At 35.8% G+C, this 23,229-nt stretch overlaps 1 protein-coding gene and 1 non-coding gene across 2 annotated transcripts in view; both read right to left on the minus strand.

Moving 5' to 3' along the window:
• Positions 1 to 507: 507 nt before the first annotated feature.
• Positions 508 to 23,229, minus strand: part of COP1 (COP1 E3 ubiquitin ligase) — a 317,833-nt gene continuing 295,111 nt past the window's right edge. The window contains exons 18-19 of the mRNA XM_044674889.1: positions 4,067 to 4,111; positions 508 to 880 (exon numbers count right to left, since the gene is read on the minus strand). Coding sequence (XP_044530824.1) covers positions 863 to 880; positions 4,067 to 4,111 — 63 coding nt within the window. The 3' untranslated portion in view covers positions 508 to 862. The remainder of the gene's footprint in view (positions 881 to 4,066; positions 4,112 to 23,229) is intronic.
• Positions 19,447 to 19,586, minus strand: LOC123248249. Its single transcript, XR_006506317.1, has one exon.

Genomic DNA, 23,229 nt, shown 5'->3' on the forward strand with positions numbered 1-23,229 from the left:
TCCTTTAAGTCATGGTACAAATCTAGTTTGGGCTGGAACTGAGAACTGTGACAATCTGATAGTTGTGTTTCACATAAACTGAGCTGGCTTTGACAGTAGGTAGACTTGAGATGAATCTAGGCATTGAGCTGTCTGTGCACCCTCAGTCTATGGGATCTTCTTGGTAAGTCAGGATCTGAAAACCCTGATTAGGTATGGCGTCAAAACTGGCCTGTGATTACTGACATTACATCTGGTCCGAGAATTTAGACAGGAGTTTATAACATAATGCCAATAACCCTATCTCTTGTGAGGATTCAAATAATGAAAGAAACCCTCATTCTCCTTTTTTGTTACATCTATTAAATAATTTCATATCCCAACTATAACTGCTCATTCTGTATAACTCTCTTGTCCATGACTAGACCTAAAAATTCCTTAGATTCCAGTTTTACAGCTGTTATATAGTTTTCTCCCTTAAAAAGCATATCTGTCTATACATGAAAAATTCCCTAGCTTAGTTGTGGCTCAATAAATATTTATTCTTTTTTTATTGTTTGTTTTTATTTAAAAGAATTTGTTTCCCTATCATAAAAATTAGACAACCACACCACCACCAGCAGCAGCAAAGTCCGTGGAGTTATGTTGATGGTGGAGAGTTCACTGGATGTTCCCAGTGTCTCAAAGGTCCTAAAGAGTCCGTAGAAGGGAGAAAGGGATTGGGGGGCATGGGGGAAAAGAGGGAGGAAAAACTGAAAACAAAACAAAAAACCCATGATGGCTTCTGGAGGGACATCTTTTGAAGGTTTCCTTTTTTCTCTCAAGTAGAACTGTAAATGTGTTTCAGCAGGATTAAGTCAATCCTTTATTGAGAGAAGATCCTTCAGACCAGTTCCAGCACCTAATTTAAAAAAAAAAAAAGAACAGATTAAAAATGCAGTTTATAGGTGTAGCCTGCATAAGAGCATAAACAAGAATATCCAGAACAAGACCCACTAATCCTTTTTTCTATTTTTCTAAGAATAGGGATGGATGTGGAGTCAGAAAGACCTGAATTTGGATCCTGCATTTGATATTTGGGTATGATATGAACCAAAGGCAAATCACTTTATAGTACCTGTCCCATACAGTTGTGAGGAGTGAATGAAATAATTAATGTAAAGTGCTTTGCAAACCTTAAAGTAGTAAATAAATGTTTGTTATTATTATTATCATTATTCTAAGGCACCAGACTTTGAAGGAATATCATTACTTGCCTTTTCTTTTTAAGGCAGAGGATTATGAAGGGGACTACAGATTCTAAAATGATACAAGTTATCAGAAACCACAAACTCATTACATTATGTGCTAGAAAAGCTGGCAAATACAAGACTTAATGTTTGTAGCTGGCAGGTTATTTTTTTTAAATGCATTATTTCAAATTAGTTTATTGCCAGTTAGTTAAGGAGCCTGGAAAGTAAAGCACAAGAAGTACCAACAGTCAGGCAGGCAGGCAGTCAGTAAACATTTATTACATGCCTACTGGATGCTGGGGGCTGGAGATACAAAAAGAGGCAAAAGATAGCTCCTATTCAGAGTCTAATATATGCAACATGTAAACGAGTATGTACAAATAGGGAGTAAACCTGTTGATGCTTAGCAATTATGAAAATATTTTCAGGTGTCTAGTAAGGAAGATGGATAATCTCTAGGGCGTTTTATGGGAAATAATGGATGAGGATTATACATTTATATGATAATAACAACTAGTATAAGTATAATATTTTAAGGATTATAAACTAATTTACCTAGTTTTACAATCACACCAGAGATAAGGTCTGCAGTATCTGTCCACCATTATCTAACCTTTCTGTTAGGAAACAGGCTCAGATGGAGGCTATGGTTCATTAGGAAATGGAAGCCCTGGAAGATGATGTCAGTTCTGGCTTTAAGGAAGACCATCCTATTTCTCATTAAATGTATATCAGTCCCTACCTATCAGAATTGAATGGAATACACATCACAGAAGATTATGGATACATCAGAGTTACTTGGGTCTGTTCAATAAAAATAAGACCCATAGGCATTATCAGCTGGGATTTTATGGATTATTTCTGTCATTTTTTAATTGGTAAAATGATCAAATATCAGGAATATCTGAGCTAAATCTGTTTAATTATATTTATTCTTCTTTTGATAAAAGATTAAGTTTTTACTCCATCACAGTCTTGCATTTCTGTGTGACTTAATCAGGATGTGACTTATCATGAAGATGAGAAAGTGACATCAGTCAAGATCAATAGGCAATAATGATCAAGCTAAAACAGTACACCTGGTTTAGAAAGGCAATACAGAGCAAGAGACTAGCAAAACTGCTTTACAAAACTAACAGGAAAAAAACAATTCCAGGTGCTAAAGATTTAACTGTTCAACCTTTTCTGACTTGCCCAAGAACCTTCATAATATTTTTAATATGACTTTATATTTGGCTAAGCAAACCAATTAACATAAAAGGCCAAGCCTGCTTATCAGATTCTAGGTATAGTCAATAGGTTATTATGTAGTTTTAAGAACCAGCAGGTGTAGCAGATTTCAAGGTCAACATAATGACATAATTTACAAGAGAAGAACAAAATGTAGCTTCATCAGTAGTGGAAGACAAGAAAGAACTGAAATATGAGATGCCAAGAACCTCCTATACCTGTTGGAGAGTAACAAATGTGAATCATTTAAGAAACCTGGCTTTTGGGGCAGCTGGGTAGCTCAGTGGACTGAGAGTCAGGCCTAGAGACGGGAGGTCCTAGGTTCAAATCTGGCCTCAAGCCACTTCCCAGCTGTGTGACCCTGGGCAAGTCACTTCACCCCCATTGCTCACCCTTACCACTCTTCCACCAAGGAGCCAATAAGCAGAAGTTAAGGGTTAAAAAGAAAAAAAAGAAAGAAACTTGGCTTTATTTAAGGTACTCACAATTTTCTAATTAGATTTTCAAGCCAGTGGAGCACTAGTTACCTGAATATAGGAAGATACTACTTAAGATAAAATAATTTGGGTAGCTAGCACTTTGACTCTCTGGCTTTCTGCTGTATGGATAAGTTTGGTTTGGATTTGGTCAAAGGCTGTTGGGTCACTCTCTTCTCAGTAAAAAGCAATAGATTTGTTGGTCTTTGGGAAGGATATTCATGGAAAACATGAGTGCTTAATGTCAAGCCAAAGAAGAAAGACTAGACTTATTAATAATAATAGCTATCTCTATCTGATTCCAAATAAACAGAAATTACAGTAACTCAGAAATAAGGAAAATTGAAGTGCTGGGTATGCTCACTTATGATAAAAACATTTAGAAATAGTATTCTGTAGGAATCTCATTATTTACACCTGGATTTCAATTTCCAATCAATTATGGTCAGCTGCATTAAAGGAAGTGTTATAGTTAATAAATGCCATGAATAAACAAAAAGCCTTTTTTCCCCCCTTAGGCTCATAACTGTGCAAAAATGCATGTGTTAGAAGACATAAATGAAAACAATGGGGGGTGTGTGTGTGTTTGTGTGTGTGTGTGTGTGTGTGTGTGTGTGTGTGTGTGTGTGTGTGTGTGTGTGTGTATGTATGTGTGTTACAAAGGGATGATGAAAGGCATTTAAGCTTTTTATTCCCAACAACAGCCACTCTTTGATGAATAAATGGCTTTTTTGACAATAGAGGTATGGGCCTCTTTGTCAGGAATGGGGACAGAGTGAAAATTCGTGAAGATAAAAAAAGAGCAAGACAACATAGCCCAGCATGATTAGTCTCTGTGATATGTCTATTTCCTCTTAACCTTGGTCCCTGACTAATACTGCAAAAGGGTTCTAGAGGTATTCTGATGTAGTTGTTGGCAGTGTCAGTGTCTTCTTCAAGGCTTCAAATTACTCGGTTCCCCAACCTGCACTCTCTAAGTTAGTGCTAGATGTGTAGTAATTATTTAAATTACAAGCATAAAAGATCTGGGTTGATTTCTCCAAATGACTTATTCAAAGTGTATAAATTTCCATGACCTTTTCTCATTAAACAAAAAGGGATTCATGTTAAAAATAGTGATGCAAGAGATAAACAACAAAAACAATTTACCTTAATTGTCCCCTGACTGTTAGCAGCAATCAGCACGTTGGACTCCTAGAAAAGAAAAGGAACTTTTAGTGTCTGGTTGGACCACCTTATTAGGAAGTACTAAAAATTTCAGGATATCTGCACTGAATTGAATAGGGAAAAAGATCTTGTAACTGGCTAATCACCACATACAATCTACTGTCTTCTAAGAATTATCTTATGACAACTTTGGTACTATATTATATGTTATTTATGAGAAGATTATCTACAATTTTACAGATCCTTCAAGGAAAGGCAGGTAAATGATTTGCAAAAACAAAATAATTGCTAGATTCATAGGTACTTAATATAGAGATGGCAAGACATCTTCTATCTCTACAGCTCCACTTTGAATCTTCGGTTCTGATTGGTTTCAACTATGTGCAATAAGATGCTCCTATACTGATGAGTACCTTTTTGTTCCTTCTTTACCCTGCTTACCAGTTTCCTTTTCCCTTTAGATTATAAACTCCTTGCTGGTAAGTACTGCATTTCCTCCCCTTTTTTGGAATTCCCAGCATTTAGCACAATGCCCGGAACCTATTAGACATCTAACGTTTACTGAATTGAAACTTGAGAAAGAATGACATAAAAACAAAAGTTTTTTTCTAAAAGTCTTCTCCCAACTGAAATATCATACACATACATATATATGTACAAGAATACATATATATATATATATATCCTTAAATATAATATAGAAATAAAATTAGATTTAAAAAAACCTTTTGTTACAGAGGGCTGGAAATGATGAGCACAAGATTATCATTGTTGAGTTTGAAAAATTCTATTAGCATTGTATATGCCTGGTAATCTTAGTTGCTAGTTTAGTCTGACAGGGCACCATTCATTTTCAATAAGCACTTTCTCCATTTTCACTGACAACTGATAACTAATACAAAAATTCCAGCTGGTATTCCTTGCCTGTCACTTTCCTTTCTGGAGACCCTGTCTTTTTTCTAACAGTGCTCACAGGGACACTAGCTTAAAGAGGTTGCTTTTATCTTCAATATGAAGATAGAAAAAGAAAAGACAATTTGAAAATTATCCTAAAATCTGTTACTAAAAAAGAGAGAGAAGACAAGTAGGATGTATGCATGCACACAAAAAGGATAATTTGTTAGGAAAGTCAATAATCTTATGTTCATTTATATGGTAAAAAAAATTTTGTGACCTCAGGATGAATATAAGTATATGTATATTTTGGGTAATTCATTAAGCAACTATTAAAATCTCAGACATTAAAATCCAAAGGAGGCTATGGAATAAAAATTATTCTCTTATTATGTACTATTTATTTCTAGTCGTACACACATACACATACACACACAGACAGTAGACAGTTGTTCCTAAAATCAATTTAATTTTAATACAGATGGTAAAGTACAAAAATAAGAAAAAAAAGTACTTTGTAAGTCACTAAAATTCCAGGATAGATTTCACTGCTTATCAAAAGAATCATTCAAGCATTCTGTTTGTTATCATATAGCTTTTTAAAAAAATTATATATTCATCAAATGGAAAGAATAAATATTTCTCTCTTTTCTCTCAAATGAAAGCTATGTTAACCAGATGGTTACTGTTTTAAACAAAAAGGGCCTAGGGAGATATAGATATACAGTGATGTGAATGTATCTATGTATTCTCCCTAGTTGCAGATGACGGAGGAACACCAACCCGATCACCCTTGACAGTTGTTATAATTTCCGCTTTCCTCTAACAGTTGCCCAGGGAGGACCCTGAAAGGTTAGGTGGATGGGTAACCTTTCAGGTCCAACCTGGGGTTGGATAAATTATTGTATTATATACAATAAATTGGAGAAATGAGACTTCTGATTTGCCTTAGATCACATTTGATATCTGGCTGCGTTAACTTCCTCCCCAAGGGTTGTGATATAAAGACCACTCAGGAAGGTACTTGTTAAATTCTCTTTATCTATAATCTATAATCCATAATCAGGGAAAAGATAAACAGGGCAAGGATTGGGGATTGGAGACCCTATCAATCTAATATCTATAACTAGTTGACAATCAGGACTGGAGGCTATTGATCTAATAGAAGCTGGAGCTTTATTCTCCCTCTAAACCTCTGGCCTAGCCTGACCACAGCCAAGCCAGAGAATAGGAACTGCTGTTGATGCAGCTGTGTTGGTGATCTTATTCTCTCAGCTTTCTCACTGCCAGTGTTTGGTGATGCACTAGCTCTCACAGTCTTCAGGAAATATTCAGATTCTTCCTACCCTTCTTCATAGACCTCCCTCCCTCCCTTCACCACCCAGAGACCTAGAGACCTAAAGAGCTAGAAGATCCAGAGACCTAAAGACCTAAAAGAGCCCAAAGACCAAAAGACCAAAGACTCCAAAACCAAAGACCCTTCCAAGTGGCTGTCAGGGTTATTTATACTGCCAGGCCAACCAACGTTTGCCCCTGGCTCACGGCACCCGGGAACATTCCATCTCTTCCAACTGCCTTCCCTATCATTCAAGGTGGCATCCATCATTTTCTAGGTTATGAATATAACATTACTTATTTCTCATTTTTGTTGGGAGAAACAAAATACTCTCCAGTGGGGTTAAAATGTTGCTTCTTAACCCTTTTAATTTATTTCCCTAAATGCCAAATTTCCAGCAGTTAGTAACTAATAAAAAAAATCTCATCTTGAAAGTGGTGTTAGGCAAAACTGCCTCCTCTTTATAGGGGCAGCTAGCCTTCTTGGCTTCCCTCAATAATATTTAGTACATTAGAAAAAATAATTGACTAAACAGGGAAAATCCATTTGAAAAGTGCTACTACCACCAGATTCACTAGTTTCTTCACATTTATAATTAAGTAACAAAGCAGATTGTTTCTATGCCAGGATTCTTTCAAAACCATTTGTAATTGTATTCAAGTATGCCAGTTCAAGGGGAAATATTTATAAATTTCAGGAATATTAAGAATGTAAAAGATGATGATGGGGAAGGTCTTTCTTGCTACTAAGATAGAAAATGTAGATCTAACTATAAATATAAGGGAATGATATTAGATGACTAGAAAGATTTTCTAGAAGTACTATTTGCTACATTTCAGAAGGGTAATAAAAAGTTCTCCTTTGGAGGTTTTAACTCAAGTCCCTTTCAATCAGTGAGTATGTGATAAGTATTTATAATATACAAGTGCTGAGAAAAATCTATAGGAAGGATTAAGAAGCATTTATTTATTAAACACTTAACTGTGTTGCCAGCCACTGAAGTGCTAAAAAAAACCAAAATGCAATTCCTGCCCTTCAGATCCCTTTTTAATGGAGGAGACAATAAACAAGGAGATGCAGACAAGACAGACATGGCCATCTCAAGAGGGAAATCATAGCAGTGAGAGGAGACCAGTCAAGGTCTTCTGCATGGTAGGATATGAGGTGAAAGAAGTCAAGGGGCTGGTGCATGTAGAAGGGAGTAAAGTGTTAGCAGACTGCAAAGGAAGGAAGAAAGTGGGCAGCTGGTGAAGAGCTTGTCTCATTTACCAGACTGTTGCAGAATAATAGGTTCTACTTAAGTTATTTTTCCAAATAACTGCAGTGAATTCTTTTGTTTTTTCCATTAAATATTTTCAATAAAGTCTTGTTAAATGTAACACATATTTCCTTTCTTTCTTAAACAGTGTACTAGACATGATTTAACCTATTTTTGACAGTTCTGGGTCATAACTATGAAGATTAAATATCGTATTGTGCTGTGATACTCTCAGGGGTCAGTGAGGATTTGCTCAATTGTGCAAGATTCTATAATATTCAGTTTCCTTTCTCACAGCCTCAAACTCTATCTTTTTATATTTGAGGATTTTTATATATGTGTCAGTGTTCCCTAAAACATGCTAATTTTCTAGTTTACTGTATTCCTCAACTCTCATAACCTGATATTTTCTTTCCACCTCAGCCATTCACCCAGAAAAGCCATGCATGCCCTTATTGATGTCACAACTCATAAATGTTCCACCTCCATGACAGAGAAGTCTGAAATTCTTCTTATCAGAACATCCTATCTTTTCAAAGGAAAGGAAGGCAGACACTCTCTATTCTCCTGCCATCACTATTTGCCCTGTGGATGGATCCTCTAGTCTTCTGTGACCTATAACTGCTCCACCAGTTGCACCCTAATGACCACTGGCTCTTGACAATTGCCTTATATCCTATCTCTCCTGTGTGTTGTCTTCACCTATTAGGAGATCTGTGAGAGCAGGAAATGTCTCACTTTTCCTTTATCTTAAGCACTTAACACAGTGCTTGTGTAAGACTTTTTCATGTATCACCCATTCATCTACTCATTCCCATATATCTCACTCCACCTAAAACAATTTGTGGTACCCTCCAGGTGCTCCATCCCTTCTTTCCCCCAAAGCCTATCAATCCTTGCTCTTGCCTCATTTCCTGCTAGTCTATTTTTTTTTAAACCCTTACCTTCCATCTTGTAATCAATACTGTGTATTGGTTACAAGGCAGAAGAGCGGTAAGGGCTAGGCAATGGGGGTCAAATGACTTGCCCAAGGTCACACAGCTAGGAAGTGTCTGAGGTCAGATTTTAACCTAGGATCTCCTGTCTCTAGGGTTCACTCTCAATCCACTGAGCTACTCACTCGTCTCCTGTTCAGTCTTTATTTAAATATGTCTAGTAAGGGGGACTCATTATAGGTATCCCTTTCACTTTGTTACTCAGTCCATCACAGTTTCATTATAATATCAGGTCAATATAAGAAATTAAATGGAAATTTTTGAAGAGTTTTGCAGAAGCCACAGACAATATGTGAAGGCCAAACATAAAACAGAAAAGGGTTAGAAATGCATAAAATATATAGATAGCATGGTATAGTTAAAATATGTAAAAAATTAATGTTTGTAGGGACAGCTAGGTGACTCAGAGGATAGATACAGAGAAATAAAGCTCCAAAGCATTAAAATATAATTTTTATGCATATACACACACATACACAAACATGTATCTATTGAGTCTCAGGCTATGGCCCAATTCCCCTTCCTGCATCTCTACCTGGATGTCCTATAGACATCTCAAACTTATGTCAACAAGGACAATTTATTAAGCCCATACTGTGCCATTCCCTGTATTAAGTGCTGCAGAGATCCCTAATTTGGCAGAAAGAACTATTGTCCTTCCAGTCTTTGGGATTCAAAATTCTTTAAACAGAGATGTTTCTTTAGAGTGATGTAATGACACAATGATTTAACAGAAAATCCTCTATATAAACCTAACTCTAAGGATAATAAAATGAAGCTATATGTGACACTCTTCCACCTGGCCCCAACTTTATTCATTTTAGCACTCAGACCCTGATAAAAACCACCCAGGGCTGGCAAATTACCTCACAGAGGATCAAATGAAATAGTATTAAAGAGTGCTTTTTAAAAATGTTCATATATTATAAAATTATTATAATATGAACTATAACATATATATATTAATGATGTGATGCCTTTCATTATCTCACCTGAGATATTTTCTTTCCTAAATGGTTTCCCTGCTTCGATATGATCTTTATGTAGTTGTCAAGTTAATATCCTCACACCCTCATTTGTCCTTGACACCAGCTCTAAACTATGCTACTTCCACCCCAGATTCATCCTCAGTTGCTCCTCCTAACCATAATCCACCAAAACGACAAAACAAACAAACAAAAAACCAACCAAACCAAAAAAATTTGAACACTATCCTAGCAATCAGTGTGGCCTCTGATAGCTGAGTTTTCATCTCACCTTTCCAGAACCAAGCCTCTACTTCGTTTCCTGGGCAGCTGCTCCAAATCATGCCATGATTCCTCTAGCTCCATCTCATATGTCACATTAGGATTTAAGCCCCTTGAAGGCAAGGATTGTCTTGATTGTTTATACTAATATCACTAGAGCTTAATTCGCACAGTGTCTGACAAATAAGGACTTGATAAATAAAGGAAGAGGCATAGTTCTAGGTTTTGTCAGTGGGAGGATCAGTTTTACATGTAATTAAACTGGTTAGTTGGTTAAAAAGGTAATAATAAAATTATAAATGCTCCTTTTATTATTATCATAACTTATATCACTGTATCTGCATAATAACTAAGCATCAATGTATTGCTCAACTACCTATGTATCCAGTCAGTATGCTACTCAAAAATCCTCATAACTCCCTATTACTTCTATGATTATAGAATTCTCAATTTTGACATTTCAAGTCCTCCATAATGTGACTCCCACCTACCTTTCCAATTTTATTTCATAATACTACCCTCCACCACTCTACTCCAGTGATGTCTGGTAGCACCTCCCTATACATGACTGTCCATTTCTTGCATTTTCTTCTTTTTCCAGAGTGCCCTCACACATTTTGGAATATACTCCTCACTTCTGCCCCCAGAGAATCCTTACCTTGCTTCAAAGCATAATCTCAGGTGCTGTGCCCTGACCAAGTCTTTTCTCCCTTTGCATTACTTTCTTTCCCAACCTTTCTGAACTCAAGTGCCTTTAGTCTCTGAATTGTTTTTATTTGTGGGTGTGTGTGCATGTGTGATATTATTTGCCTGTTGTCTCACCATTAGACTGTAAGTCCCCAAAGGGCATAGACCCTTGTCTCTTTTTGTATGCCTAGTACTTAACAAGGTGCCTACACATAGTAGGGTACTTTAATATTTCTTGATTGACTGAGGTAAGGGAAGAGACAATAACACTATCATACTCCTGGCCATTGGGTTCAGGTAAACATATTGACAAACTGCTAAATTAGTATGAATAATCTAAAAAGGATCATGATTAATAAGAGATTTAACAGTATTGAGGACATACATAAATTACAGTTGTATTTTTTAAATTTAACTAGGTTGTAATTGGAAAACAATTGGCCAGTGAACCAGCTCTTATTTCTGAAAAAATTCTCTAACGTTATTAAAAGGATAGATTGTGAACATCTAGAAAAGGAAGTGATTACTAAGAACTTAGCATGGTTTTGTCAAGAGCAGACTACATCAGACTGAATTCTCCCCTTTTGGATATGTTTACCGAATATCCTAGATAAAATGATGAAATTCAGGTTAGGTAAAAATATAATAAGAGGGATTAATACCTTGCTGAATGACAATCTCAAGAGGGTGAGTATGTATGAGAAATTGACTGGAGGTGTCTTAGTGGAGTTCTCCATGGATTGTTCTACTGTGCTATTTAATATTTTTATTAGTGACTTGGGTGAAGGCATAGGGGGCATGCTTATCAGATTTGGAAATGGCTCAAAGCTAAGAAGAATAACATGATAGATGACTGACTATGGATTCAGAAAAATTCTTACAGGCTGAAAACTAATAAATTTAATAGCCATAAAGTTTTTAAAGGGTTAATACATCAACTTCACAAAGTATAAGGTAGATAGCTGTTTAGATAAACTTTTCAGTGGCTTGGGAATTTGACCTTCTAGCTACTCCAACCTAAAGTGAGATCTCAGATGCCATTAGGAATATTTTTAGTTTCTGATGTCAATTTTAGGAAAATAGTAACATAGCACTTTGAGGCTTGTAAAGTGACTTACAAATATTAATTCTGATTCTCTTAACTCTGAGAGATAACCATTATTATCTCATTTTGTAGATTAAGAAAATAAGGCAAATAGAGGTTAGGTGATTTGCTCAGGGTCACATGGCTAGTAATTGGCTGAGACAAGATTAGAACTGTAATGCAAAAGTTGGAAGAGGGGTTTTACTCTTTGCAGGGGGCCAACTGAAAATTTCTGGTAGTTGGAAGCCTGAGAATTCTAAGAAAAAGTTCAGTTGGTCCCTGACGCTTGAACAGAGCAGAAGGATCAACCATAGCTCTATTTTGGCCTTCGGTTTGCTTTGGCCTGTGCCTTGTCTTTGGATAATTTGAACCTGGCTAATTTCTCTGGACCTCTCTCTGACCTTCTCCATATTATTTCCTTATTTTTCCCTGCCTGTTTTCCCGGGGCTCTGGGAGGCAGGGTGGCTTTTGGGTTCTCAGTGAAAGACTTTGTGGGTTTAGTTTTCCCCAATAGGCAAATAGGATATCCTTGAATTCAAACTATCCCTTTAGTATACCCCCTACCTTAAAAGCAGCCAAATCTTCCTCAGCTGAGAGAGCAGGTTCTCTTTCAGTCTAACCCATTCCTGAGACCCTCCCCCACCTTGAGTTTTTCCATAGCAGTTGTCAGAAATCCTGAACCCCTCTCTTCTTGAAAACTATCCTGAAACATGAATAAACCCCTTGGTTACCTAATCAAACCCTCTGGAGAATCTTTGTATTGAAGAAACTAGGCAAAGGCGAAGGGGAAAGAATAATTCTCTTTTATTTCCTGAGGGAAACTGGAGGCGTCCATCTTGGGAGGAAGTAATTGCCCAATGCTTCCTCCTGAATCCCTTCAATTTCACTGACAGGGAGGAGCCTTGTGATTCCTCCTTTGAGGTCTTGAGAAACTGACAAGAAAGCCCTCAAGTCAGATTCAAACCACTTCTGACTGGCCCTATTCTTTGTGTCTGTAAAAGTACCTTTTCTGCCTGGAAGGGTTCAGCCTATTCTTCCCCCCCACCCCCTGTCCGTCCTCTGTCTCTTACCTGATTGTCTAGTCTGTGTTAGCTGTCTCTCCTGAACACCTCACCCTGTACCCTTACCATCCTAATACTGCCTTGTCCATTCCTCCCTAGACTTAGCCTTCCCTTCCATTCCTGTCCCATTACCTCAATCACCTTTTACCCTCTGTCACTCAGCAAGGGAAGGAGATCACCCCCAAATTTTAGTGTACCCCTCTTTTTATCCATAACAGAACTCAGATCTTCCTGACTCCAAGTCTAGTATTCTACCCACTGGATCACTTTGCTGCTTTGATACTTACAAGCTGGCAAGATTCCAGAAAATAGGTACCAGGATGATGAGAGGTCTTGAGATCATGACATATATATACACACACCAATGTAAAGAAATAGGGCTATTTAGTCTGGGAAAGAGAATACTTGGGGAAAAGAAAAATTGATTTCAAATCGTTGATAAACTATCCTATTAAAAATAGATTAGATTAATTTATTTGACCCTAGAGGGCAGAACTAAAGAGTAATGAGCTGAAATTGTAAAGATGGGCATTTAGATTAGATGGAAGGAAAAACCACCTAACAATATGACCCATTCAAAAGTAGAATTGCCTGTTTCAGGAGGTAGTGCTTTCTGACCCCTTTACTTAAATCTTCAGGCAAAGACTAAATACCCATTTCTTAGAGTTAGAGATAGGTTCTAGGGGAGAATCAACATTGTATAGTGGTAAAAATAGTCAAAGATCAAAGAATCTGATTCAAAACCCTGGCTTTGTAACTTACCACTCTTATGACAAGTTTGGTCTGAAATCACCAGTAAGAGGGTTGGATTTTGATCCTTCTAAAGTTTCTATGACTCAAGGATTCTGTAAAGAGCCAAATGAAGACTTTTCGAGATATGAAAATCATTGTATAGAATGGAAAAGAAGAACATAAGCTCTGTACAGAGCAGGGGTTGGCAACCTTTTTGGCCGTGAGAGCCATAAATGCCACATTTTTAAAAATGTAATTTTGTGAGAGCGTACAGTGCTCACAGTGCGCACTCCTGTAATAGTGCCTGAAAAAAAATTGACTTTATGGCTCCTGCAGAAAGAGCCATATGTTGCCGACCCCTGGTATAGAGGCTCAAATTTTTCAAGTTGAATTTTGTCAAAGATTCTTAGCAAATGTGGCTACACTTTCTTCTGAAACAAAACTGTCACATTTTTCTTTTATGGTCTCTGCTATATAGACAATAGGAAGGAACCTTGAAATTTTTGTTGAGAAAAGACCTGAAGTGTTTTTATGCTTGCTTTCACCTTTCAAGCTATGAAACATGATAGGTGACATGGCAAATGCAAACTGCACTGTAAAACTGTTCACATTTGTCCTCCATAAGCAATATCTGCAGCTGAGAAGTCCTGTGAAAATGAATCAAAGTGTTTCTACCTTCAATAGCTCTTTTACAAGCACTGAATTTTCTCCTGAATATGTCAATTTAGTTTAAACTGTACACCTATTTTAGGTCTTTGAATTAGTATTTACTACAAAGAAAATGGTAAATTAGTATATGCCATAGAGTTTCCAGTCCCTAGAGGGCACAATTACTCTGTTTACTGCTAAGAAACACAGCTGATATTACTATTTTTATGGAATTTCAGAACTTTAAGTGACCCTGGGGATGTCCATCAGTTTTTCAAACAGAAAAAAATGAAGCTCAGGGAGGTAAGTGATTCAGTTTCTCTCCTATATGGGAGAAATAAGTAGGGGTGGGGGAAAAGCCCCAAACCTGATGTTCCTCAAATAGAACAAAACACACTCCAAATTATTCTCCACATGATTCTTCACTTTTTCAGACTTAAGAACTCTCTTATATTTAGGAATCCTGATGGCTCCTGGCCTCAATGCCTAATAAGAGTTATATGCAAAAAACAGTAAAAGATTATGTTCATTTTGGCCTCTTCAGTGCTATGATTATTTAAAAAACAAAAACAAAAACAAGTGATTCTTTTTTCTAGTATTAAAACTTGTTATCCAAATATTCTAAAATGAAAAAAAGCTTTATTTTTCACTAAAGAGTTCCTGGATGAACTCTAGGGAATTAAGTCAAATTTGATTTTTGCTCCTAGATCCTCCAGTAGTAGGCAGCAGACTAATTCTTTGGTCCTTTCAGCTTCTCAGCTCTAAATGACCTTTAGGTTCCCGCCTTTACTCCAAGAAATAAAATGCAACAAACACAGAGCATTTCAGCTGACTTTTTTAGATCAACGCTAAATTAAATTACACCACTTAAAACCCCTTCCTATCCATCTCCCTTTGAGATTCTTTAAACTACATTCTTTCTCAATGGAATCTTTGAATTTAAGTATAAAAGAAATATAGGAAATATTCAATTAAAACATGCTTTCTGGCATTTTATTGCTTCATACTATGGGGCCACAAATGGTGCTTTTGTCATACAGAATTATTCTATATTAAATCCATTGTATAGAAGGCTTCTGAATCTTTATCAAATTTCTGTTGTTTGGGGACTTCTGATGTTTTTGGATTTTGCAATCTGACAGATTTCCTTTTTATTTGGATCAAACTATTATTTGATGGAAGGTTTTTGCCCTAATATACAGACCATAGTACATAGTAATATACAGTACACAGTTTGTGGAAGTATGCTCAAATGTAGCCAAGGGGGCAGCTGGGTAAATCAGTGGATTGAGAGTCAGACCTAGAGACAGGAGGTCCTGGGTTCAGATCTGGCCTCAGACACTTCCCAGCTGTGTGACCCTGGGCAAGTCACTTGACCCCCATTGCCTACCCTTACCAATCTTCCGCCTAGGAGTCAGTACACAGAAGTAAAGGGTTTAAAACAAAACAAAACAAATCAAATGTAGCCAAACTCTTCAAGAGGGAATGAAAATACACTAAAAGAAAAATCATTTCCAGTCAAATTAAAGTTGTTGTTTAATGTTTAACCACTCATTTCCCAATGTTGTTTTTCAAAACTGCCTTTAAAGAACCTCTGAAAATATTTAGTGAAATGGACAGTAAAACAGGCAAAATCCTCTAATGTTCTACTGGAAGCACTTTAATTCCCTCTTAATTCTTATTAAAACATATTGGGGTACAATTGTGGTGAGAGGACAGGCAGTTAGGGAAATAGTATGTTAGGGAGATGAGGGGTTCACTGGCTATAGCACTGAGCCTGGAGTCTGAATCCAAATCTGATTTCTGACACTCTCTGTGTGACCTTGGACACGTCACTTGACTTCTGTGCCTCAATTTCTTCATTTACAGAATGGGGATAATAATAGCATCTACCTCATGGGGTTGTTAGCTCTTTAGGTTATATCTAACTGCAATTCTACTTCTGGACTTTGGAAAAGTCACTTTGGGCTTTAGGATTTAGAGGGAGAAGAAGGAACTTTTGAGATTATCTTCTCCAGCTCTCATTTGACAGATGAGAGAACTGAGGCCTATTAGGAGGAGGAAAAACTTGCCCAAGGTTAACCCTCTGTTCCCTAATTTTGCTGTTTTACTTGGATGTTCTGGAAGTTAATGTGATAAAACTTATGAAGTGTTCTCTGCTTACAGATAGCCCTGCTGTTCACTTAGAACCATTAAAATTTGTCACTAGCTCCATATAAGAAGTGGCATATTATACTCTCCTCCTGACAGAGAAGAGATTGACTCATGGTGCAGACCAAGATATGCTTTTTAGAAATGGCCAATGTGGGAACTAGTTTTTGTTTTTTTTACAAGTACTTCTTCCAATGTGGGAAAAATGAGAAGTAGAGAAAAAAAAATTTTAATTACTTAAAATAAAAAAAGAAAAGCTCTTCACAACCTGGCTTCATGGTACCATTACTGTCTTATTATACATTATTTCTCCCCTTCATGAATCCTGCCAGTCTAGCCCAACTGATCTTTTTGCTATTACTCACACAGGTCATTCTCCCTCTTTCTTTCACCTTCAGTTTTGACATTTATAATCATGTCCTAGTCTCTCATCTCAAAAAAAAAAAAAAAAAACCCAAACCCAAAACAAACAAACAGAAAGTTGATTTCACTATCTCCTCAAATTATTCTTATTTTTTCTCCCTTTCACGAATAAAACTAGAAAGACTTGTCTTCACTCACTCTTCATGCCTCCACATTTACACTTGCTACTCAATTATCAAATACTTACAATCTGGTTTCAGAATCTTACTAAACAAATGAAATTATTCTTTCAAAAATTACCAACAATATCTTAACTGCCAAATCTAATGATCCTTTCCTAGTTCTCAAATCAGGAACATATTGAACAAAGTAAAAGGAACTGTAGGAAATTCTATATACTTCCTCACAATTTAGCCTTTTACAACTACAGATTTTGTTATTTTGAAAACTGAAATGCAAAGAAAAGTAAAATTCCTATTTGGGGTCAAATGAATAGTGCAACCCTTCTAAACTCTTGTAGAGGAAACGAAGCAACATATCAACTACCAAATGTGTTTAAGTAAAATAGTTTATCGTTTGTGAGATAAAACTCTTTCCTTTCTTAGCTATTGACATTCCTAAACAAGGTTTCTTAAACATTATTTAGTTAAGAATATATTTCAAAGAAATAATATTGAGACAAATACAGGGCCGGATTCTCCTCCACTTCCCAAGAAATACACATCAATACAAAAAACCTTTTAAAAATATTGGGCCTTTAGTAGGCATCTGAGAACATTACCATTTCCTTTAAAATTAGGCCTAAACCTAGGACTAATGCAAAATAAGTTATATAAAGGCAGTAAATGTGTGGGGTTTTCTCTGACCAGATTCTACCATATCATAGGATAGTTCTATTTAAATTGGGTGTTTAAAAATATTTGATCACACAACCAATAAGTAGCAAAGCCTATATTTGAACATAAGTCTTCTGACTTCAAAGTCTAGTGTTTTTTTACTTAAATTATTCTTCCTCTTTCAAATGAAAGTAGTTCATCTGAATGAAACAATAGGAAGCTTCCTAATTCAGGAACAATTCTGAGAGCCATTCTGTTTTGAAATTAATCAATAGGCATTTTTTACAGACTAACTATATGTCCCATAGAGAGAATGCTAGAAAGTAGAAATCAGAGAGATCTTTTGTTATTACTGCACTAGAGAAACTTGGTGATTCCTTCATACCAGAAAGAAATCTTATAATTTGGCAAATCTAACTGAACATGAAAAATGGACTGTAGAATACATCTAAACCTTTATAAAAATTTAAAACAAGGCCTACCATAATTTTGTAAATATATACAAAATATTAATTAATCCTTTAAAATGTTGCATTGGACATTTTTTGTAAAAGAAAATTGGTAGGAAAAATGTCTTTTCTATTTTCCTGGGTTAAGCTGCTTCCCTCCTTAGAAAAACAGTTAATTCATGATTAACTTAATATATAAAATCTTTATATACAGTTTATGTAAATCTTTTCAGCATCTGAAAACCTGAGTTATAAATAATACAATTGAGATTCACTTGAAATGGTTATAATACCTTTTTGTTTAGATGTACTAGTTTATTTTTAATTTTTTTCCAAACCTTACCTTCTGTCTTAGAATCAATACTAGGTTTTGGTTTCAAGGAAGAAGAGCAGGTTAAGGACTAGGCAAATGGGGTTAAGTGACTTGCCCAGGCTCACACAGCCAGAAAGTGTCTGAGGCCAGATCTGAACCCAGGAACTCCCATCTCCAGGCCTGGCTCTCTATCCACTGAGCTGTCTAGCTGCTCCGGGTATTAGAGTTTTCAAATTAAGTTCCCTAAAGAGAATAATCTAATCTGTGAATAATTTTAAAAATTAAGATGATTCTAAATTTTTTCTCTATTTAAGATAGCATTTCTGAATCCAAGATTGGGATACCTACACCTTCCACCTTCCAGACAAATACATGATATGCCGCATATTTTCGGGGTTTACAACTTATACTTTAGCAAATTCTACTCTGAAAAAGAGGCAGACCAATATAAGGTCATTATTGCAAAGAGTGAATGATGTATTAAGAGCAGAAGGAGAATTTATAACCCTAGCCATACATGAACCTTGCCTACTTCATATATGTAATAATGCTCCCTGGTGCCAAGGGACCTGGTACACCTTTACTTCCATTCTTGGAATAAGTCCCCAGAGAGAATAAGTTTTCTAATTTAACAAAACAAAACCAAACCCCATACCACCAAAAAACAAAACAAAACAAAACACAACTTAGTATTTTAAAGGCAAGTAGGCAACCTATAGTAGGGGGAAAAAATTCCTAACCAGGAAAACCATAATCACAATTAAGTTAAAATATTTTAAGCCAGAATTTACCTCTTTATAAATGTTTACTATAACAGATTATTAAATGAATGAGGCTCAAAAGGAAAAGAGCTTCACAATTTCCACATGCAATCTTTCTAGAGAAAGGTTTATTTTACTTAAATATTTTTTATGCTTTTCATTTGTATAAAACGGACTCTATACGTAACACTGAACCAACTTTCCCCACACAAATGTGTTGCTTGAAAAGTTAAGGAAAGCAATATAGTGATGTAACTATTTGTATGTGTCAATATATGTAGTTTGGTGGTTAATAGCAGAAAGAAAGGATGTTTACACTGATTATTTGGTACCAATATTGTTAGAGGTACAGTTTTTTTTAAGGTTCATTTAAAAACCCACAATCAAATCTCCCACAAACCAGTTGATATGGATACAAACATCTCTTCTCTAAAAGGCTTATTTTTCTTCATGGTTTAGTATACCTATCTGGCTGGATAAGGCCTGAGTAACTCAAGAGGGAAAAAAAAGCAGTACTCTTAATGAATCTTGAAGGATGTTGGCACTCATTGTATGGAGGGGAACGATCAAGCTTAGCCAGCTGTCCTAAGCCAGACAGAGACCTCCACTTTTTTTATAGGAAGGCTGCATACTGTAGACAAAAAAGTATTTCATTTGTCCACATGGATGGTTCCTGCAGCTTCCATTTCTGGTGTGCTTCATTATTAAAAAGCCTTTTGTCTCACATTCTCATTTAAACAGATTTATAATGCATTCAAATAAGGTGAAGAAAAAAGGAATTCAGTAATAGGAAAAAAAAACACATTAAAACAGCACACGGCATACAAAGGCAAAACCATTTTTAGTCAGAGAAGAAAGATTTCAAAGAACATGTACATGGGAGGAAAAGTTAGATACGTACAAACATGAAACAAAAACTTCCAAGTTTTATTCCCATTTTGTTCAATCCAGGAGGGAAATATTTTTTGAAATTCAAAAAGGGTAAAACAAAAGACAGAAACACTTTCCTCTATGTGATAGAGCACCTGCAACATTTATTTCCTAACACCTTCAGCTTCTCTCATGCTTCAATGTCTGGATTTGGAATGTTTCTCTGAATAAAATTAGAGGAGCAATATTGCTGCAATAGCATATTAAGCTAGGAATAATGACTGTACATTAATAGGTTAGATCAAATAGCTTCTGAATCTTCAGGCAATATTATCTGTTACCTCACTTTCATACTAACTTGAATACTGTGAATCATTTTCTTTTATAGGCCAGGAGTTCTCTTGAGTACAGATGGGTTGGTGAACCCAAAGACATGAATTACAATTGGGGAAGAATTCCCAGTTTAACAAGATCTTTGGGATAACTTAAAAACAACTGGGCAGAAATTAGGTTTAACACTTAGCATGATAAGCTAAAAATAGATATTTATAGCCTGAATATTAAAGGCCATGCTATAAAATAATTAGTAGAGAACCGAACATGGTACTTTCCATAGCTTTGGCTACAGGAAGATTCTTGACCGAATAAAGAACAGAAAATATCACAAAAGATAAAATAGGTAATTTCAATTGCACAAAAATAAGATGCTTTTGCATTAACAAAACTGACACAAAGGTGGTCCTTTGGCAAATAGTCTTTTCATGAAATACCTCTGATAAGGGAATCATTGAGCTCAATTATGATTTACTCTTATTTAATTTGTTCCACTTATCTGCTTTTCTACTTTTAAACTACTACCTAAGAGTTCAGATAATTGTTATTTTAAAAAAATACTCTGAGGTTTGAAGATAATATTACTAATTTTTTCTTACCTTTCTCATGATTTCATTTGAATTATACATACCTTTACATATAGTTAAGTCCCCCAATAAAAATGTACACTTTCTGCTAGGGACTGGTCCAACTAGTTTGGAAAGCAATTTGGAATTATGCTAGAAAAGCATATAAAATGTTCATGTTTTTTGACTCAAGAGTCCACTGCTAGGTATATACCCTAAATAAATCAAAGACATTAAGTTCTCACGTAGAGTCTGTTCTGCTATAAAGTGACATGTGTTCTCCAAAAGCACTATGAGCAAAATTATTCAATAAAAACCACAGAGCTAGGGCAGCTGGGTAGCTCAGTGGAGTGAGAGTCAGGCCTAGAGACCAGAGTCCTAGGTTCAAACCCAGCCTCAGCCACTTCCCAGCTGTGTGACCCTGGGCAAGTCACTTGACCCCCATTGCCCACTCTTACCACTCTTCCACCTATGAGACAATACACCGAAGTACAAGGGTTAAAAAAAAAAAAAAAAAAAAAAAAACCACAGAGCTTACAGGGTAGATCAGGTCAGAGGTGCAATGCTCAAAAATTTTGTGAACGTATTAAAAATAAAGGAACCTAACAAAAATGGAAGCATACTTTTTATACATGTTTAAATGGTTAAGAACTCTATAAATACTAAAAGAAACAGCAGATGGTTTACCAGTCTGGGGCTGCTGTGTTTGATCTAAGGCTTGGGCTTCATGAACAAGTTAGGGAGACCTCAACTCCTATAGCAAAAAAAGGTGGCTATGAGGGTGGTTTAGAACCATCCTAATCGGCTCACAATTGCTGGCTAAAAGAATTGTCTCACTGGAATGTAAGGTAATAATTCTGCACTAAGAAAAAATGAACACAAAGAATCGTGATAAGCATAGATAAGAATTGCATAATTTTAATGACCAAGTCTGGACCAGAGAAGTGAGAACATGATTTCTCTTTCCCTTCTCTGTAAATGTGGACAATTATAGGTTTAAAACATTGCATATACTGTAAGACTCGGGTGATGTAACAGTTTTGCTGCACTGTTTTTCTGTCCTTTTTTATTTTGTTACAGGAGATGGCTTACTGGTTAGGAATGGAGAGGGACATATTTAATTAGCTTAGGTGGCACGGTGAATGAAACACTGGTTCTAAAGTCAAGAAGACCTGAATTCAAATTTGGCCTCAAACATTTACTAAGTATGTGACCATGGGACAAGTCACTTAACCTCTGTTTGCCTCAGTTTCCTCATCTGTAAAATGAAGAAAATAATAGATAACCTCCTAGGGATGTTATGAGGATCAAATCAAATCAAATCAAATATTTGTAAAGCATTTCACCAAGTGTTTGGCACATAGGAAGTGCTATGTAAATGTTAGCTATAATTATTAGATATTTGGAAATGAGAAAAACAAGACAGGTGTGTGTGCAGTGATATATTTAAAGAATGTAAACTTAAGAGCAGAAATTGTTTGGGTTTTTTGTCTTTGTATTGCCAGTGTGTAATGGAATGCCTGGTACAGTGTTTGACTGATTGACTGAATGAAAAAACAAGCAAACAAAACAGAAATGTAAGGAAAGTTCTGTGAAGCACAAATGTAAGAAAAAATAAGCAAAAAGCAGAAATAAATGTGATTAAAGTTTATTTTCGACATATTGGTTAAATTTTCATGGGTTGATTTACAGTCTGATTTGTTGAATAGGGATTTGAAGTGGGAGATTTTCACACTTATTTAATAGTCTTTGTGTAATTTTTAGTGAGATGACAAAGGTCTATTGGCAAAATCAACCAAACTCCACACCATGAAAACTACTATTCTACTGAAATGAATAATTTCTCAGTTGCATTTGATAAGAAAACACAGAGAAGTAAAACTGAGTGCAGGGAGAGAGATGGAAATTTTCACAATGTTCTTAGTGCCTTTTTACAAAATCTAAAGTCACTATTAGTTTAAGGATGCAAAAATATTATGAGTGATTAGTCCATTCACAAAATTACATTTCGATTAAATTAAATATATGAATTATATATAATTAATAACAAATATTAATTTTAGATAGAAGATCCTTGACATTGGAATTAAATAGGCTTTAGAACTGACATATATAATCAAGATATCTAGGAAGAAGTTATGGGGACTTGAATGGAGCCAGTCATGTGAAAAGAGGGCTCTGATCTGTTGGGACATATTCTTCTTTTTTTTTATGATTTATCTGTCTTTTTCCTCCTTCCTGTCTCACTTCAAAATTGTCAACCAGAAAATAAAATATACAGATTCAGTATTGTTTAGTAGCATGCAGTCAAAAACCAGAAAGCTTACGGGCTCCTCATTTTTGCAAGTGATTCTATACCTTACAGGATTCAGCAAAAACTAGGGTAGAAAAAGTGTGAGAGTTGGAACACAAAATGTTCAAAACTGAAAAAGCAGGAGTCATCTGAGGTTTACTCAGGTAATAATGGAAAATTGGTCAACTGAATTTACTTGTATATTTTTTTAACCTTGTTACTAAAAACTTCTAAGTAAGCTTCTACACTTTAACTATTTCTTGACTTT

Source organism: Gracilinanus agilis, chromosome 4, assembly GCF_016433145.1.
Source record: "Gracilinanus agilis isolate LMUSP501 chromosome 4, AgileGrace, whole genome shotgun sequence".
NCBI classification, from domain to species: domain Eukaryota; kingdom Metazoa; phylum Chordata; class Mammalia; order Didelphimorphia; family Didelphidae; genus Gracilinanus; species Gracilinanus agilis.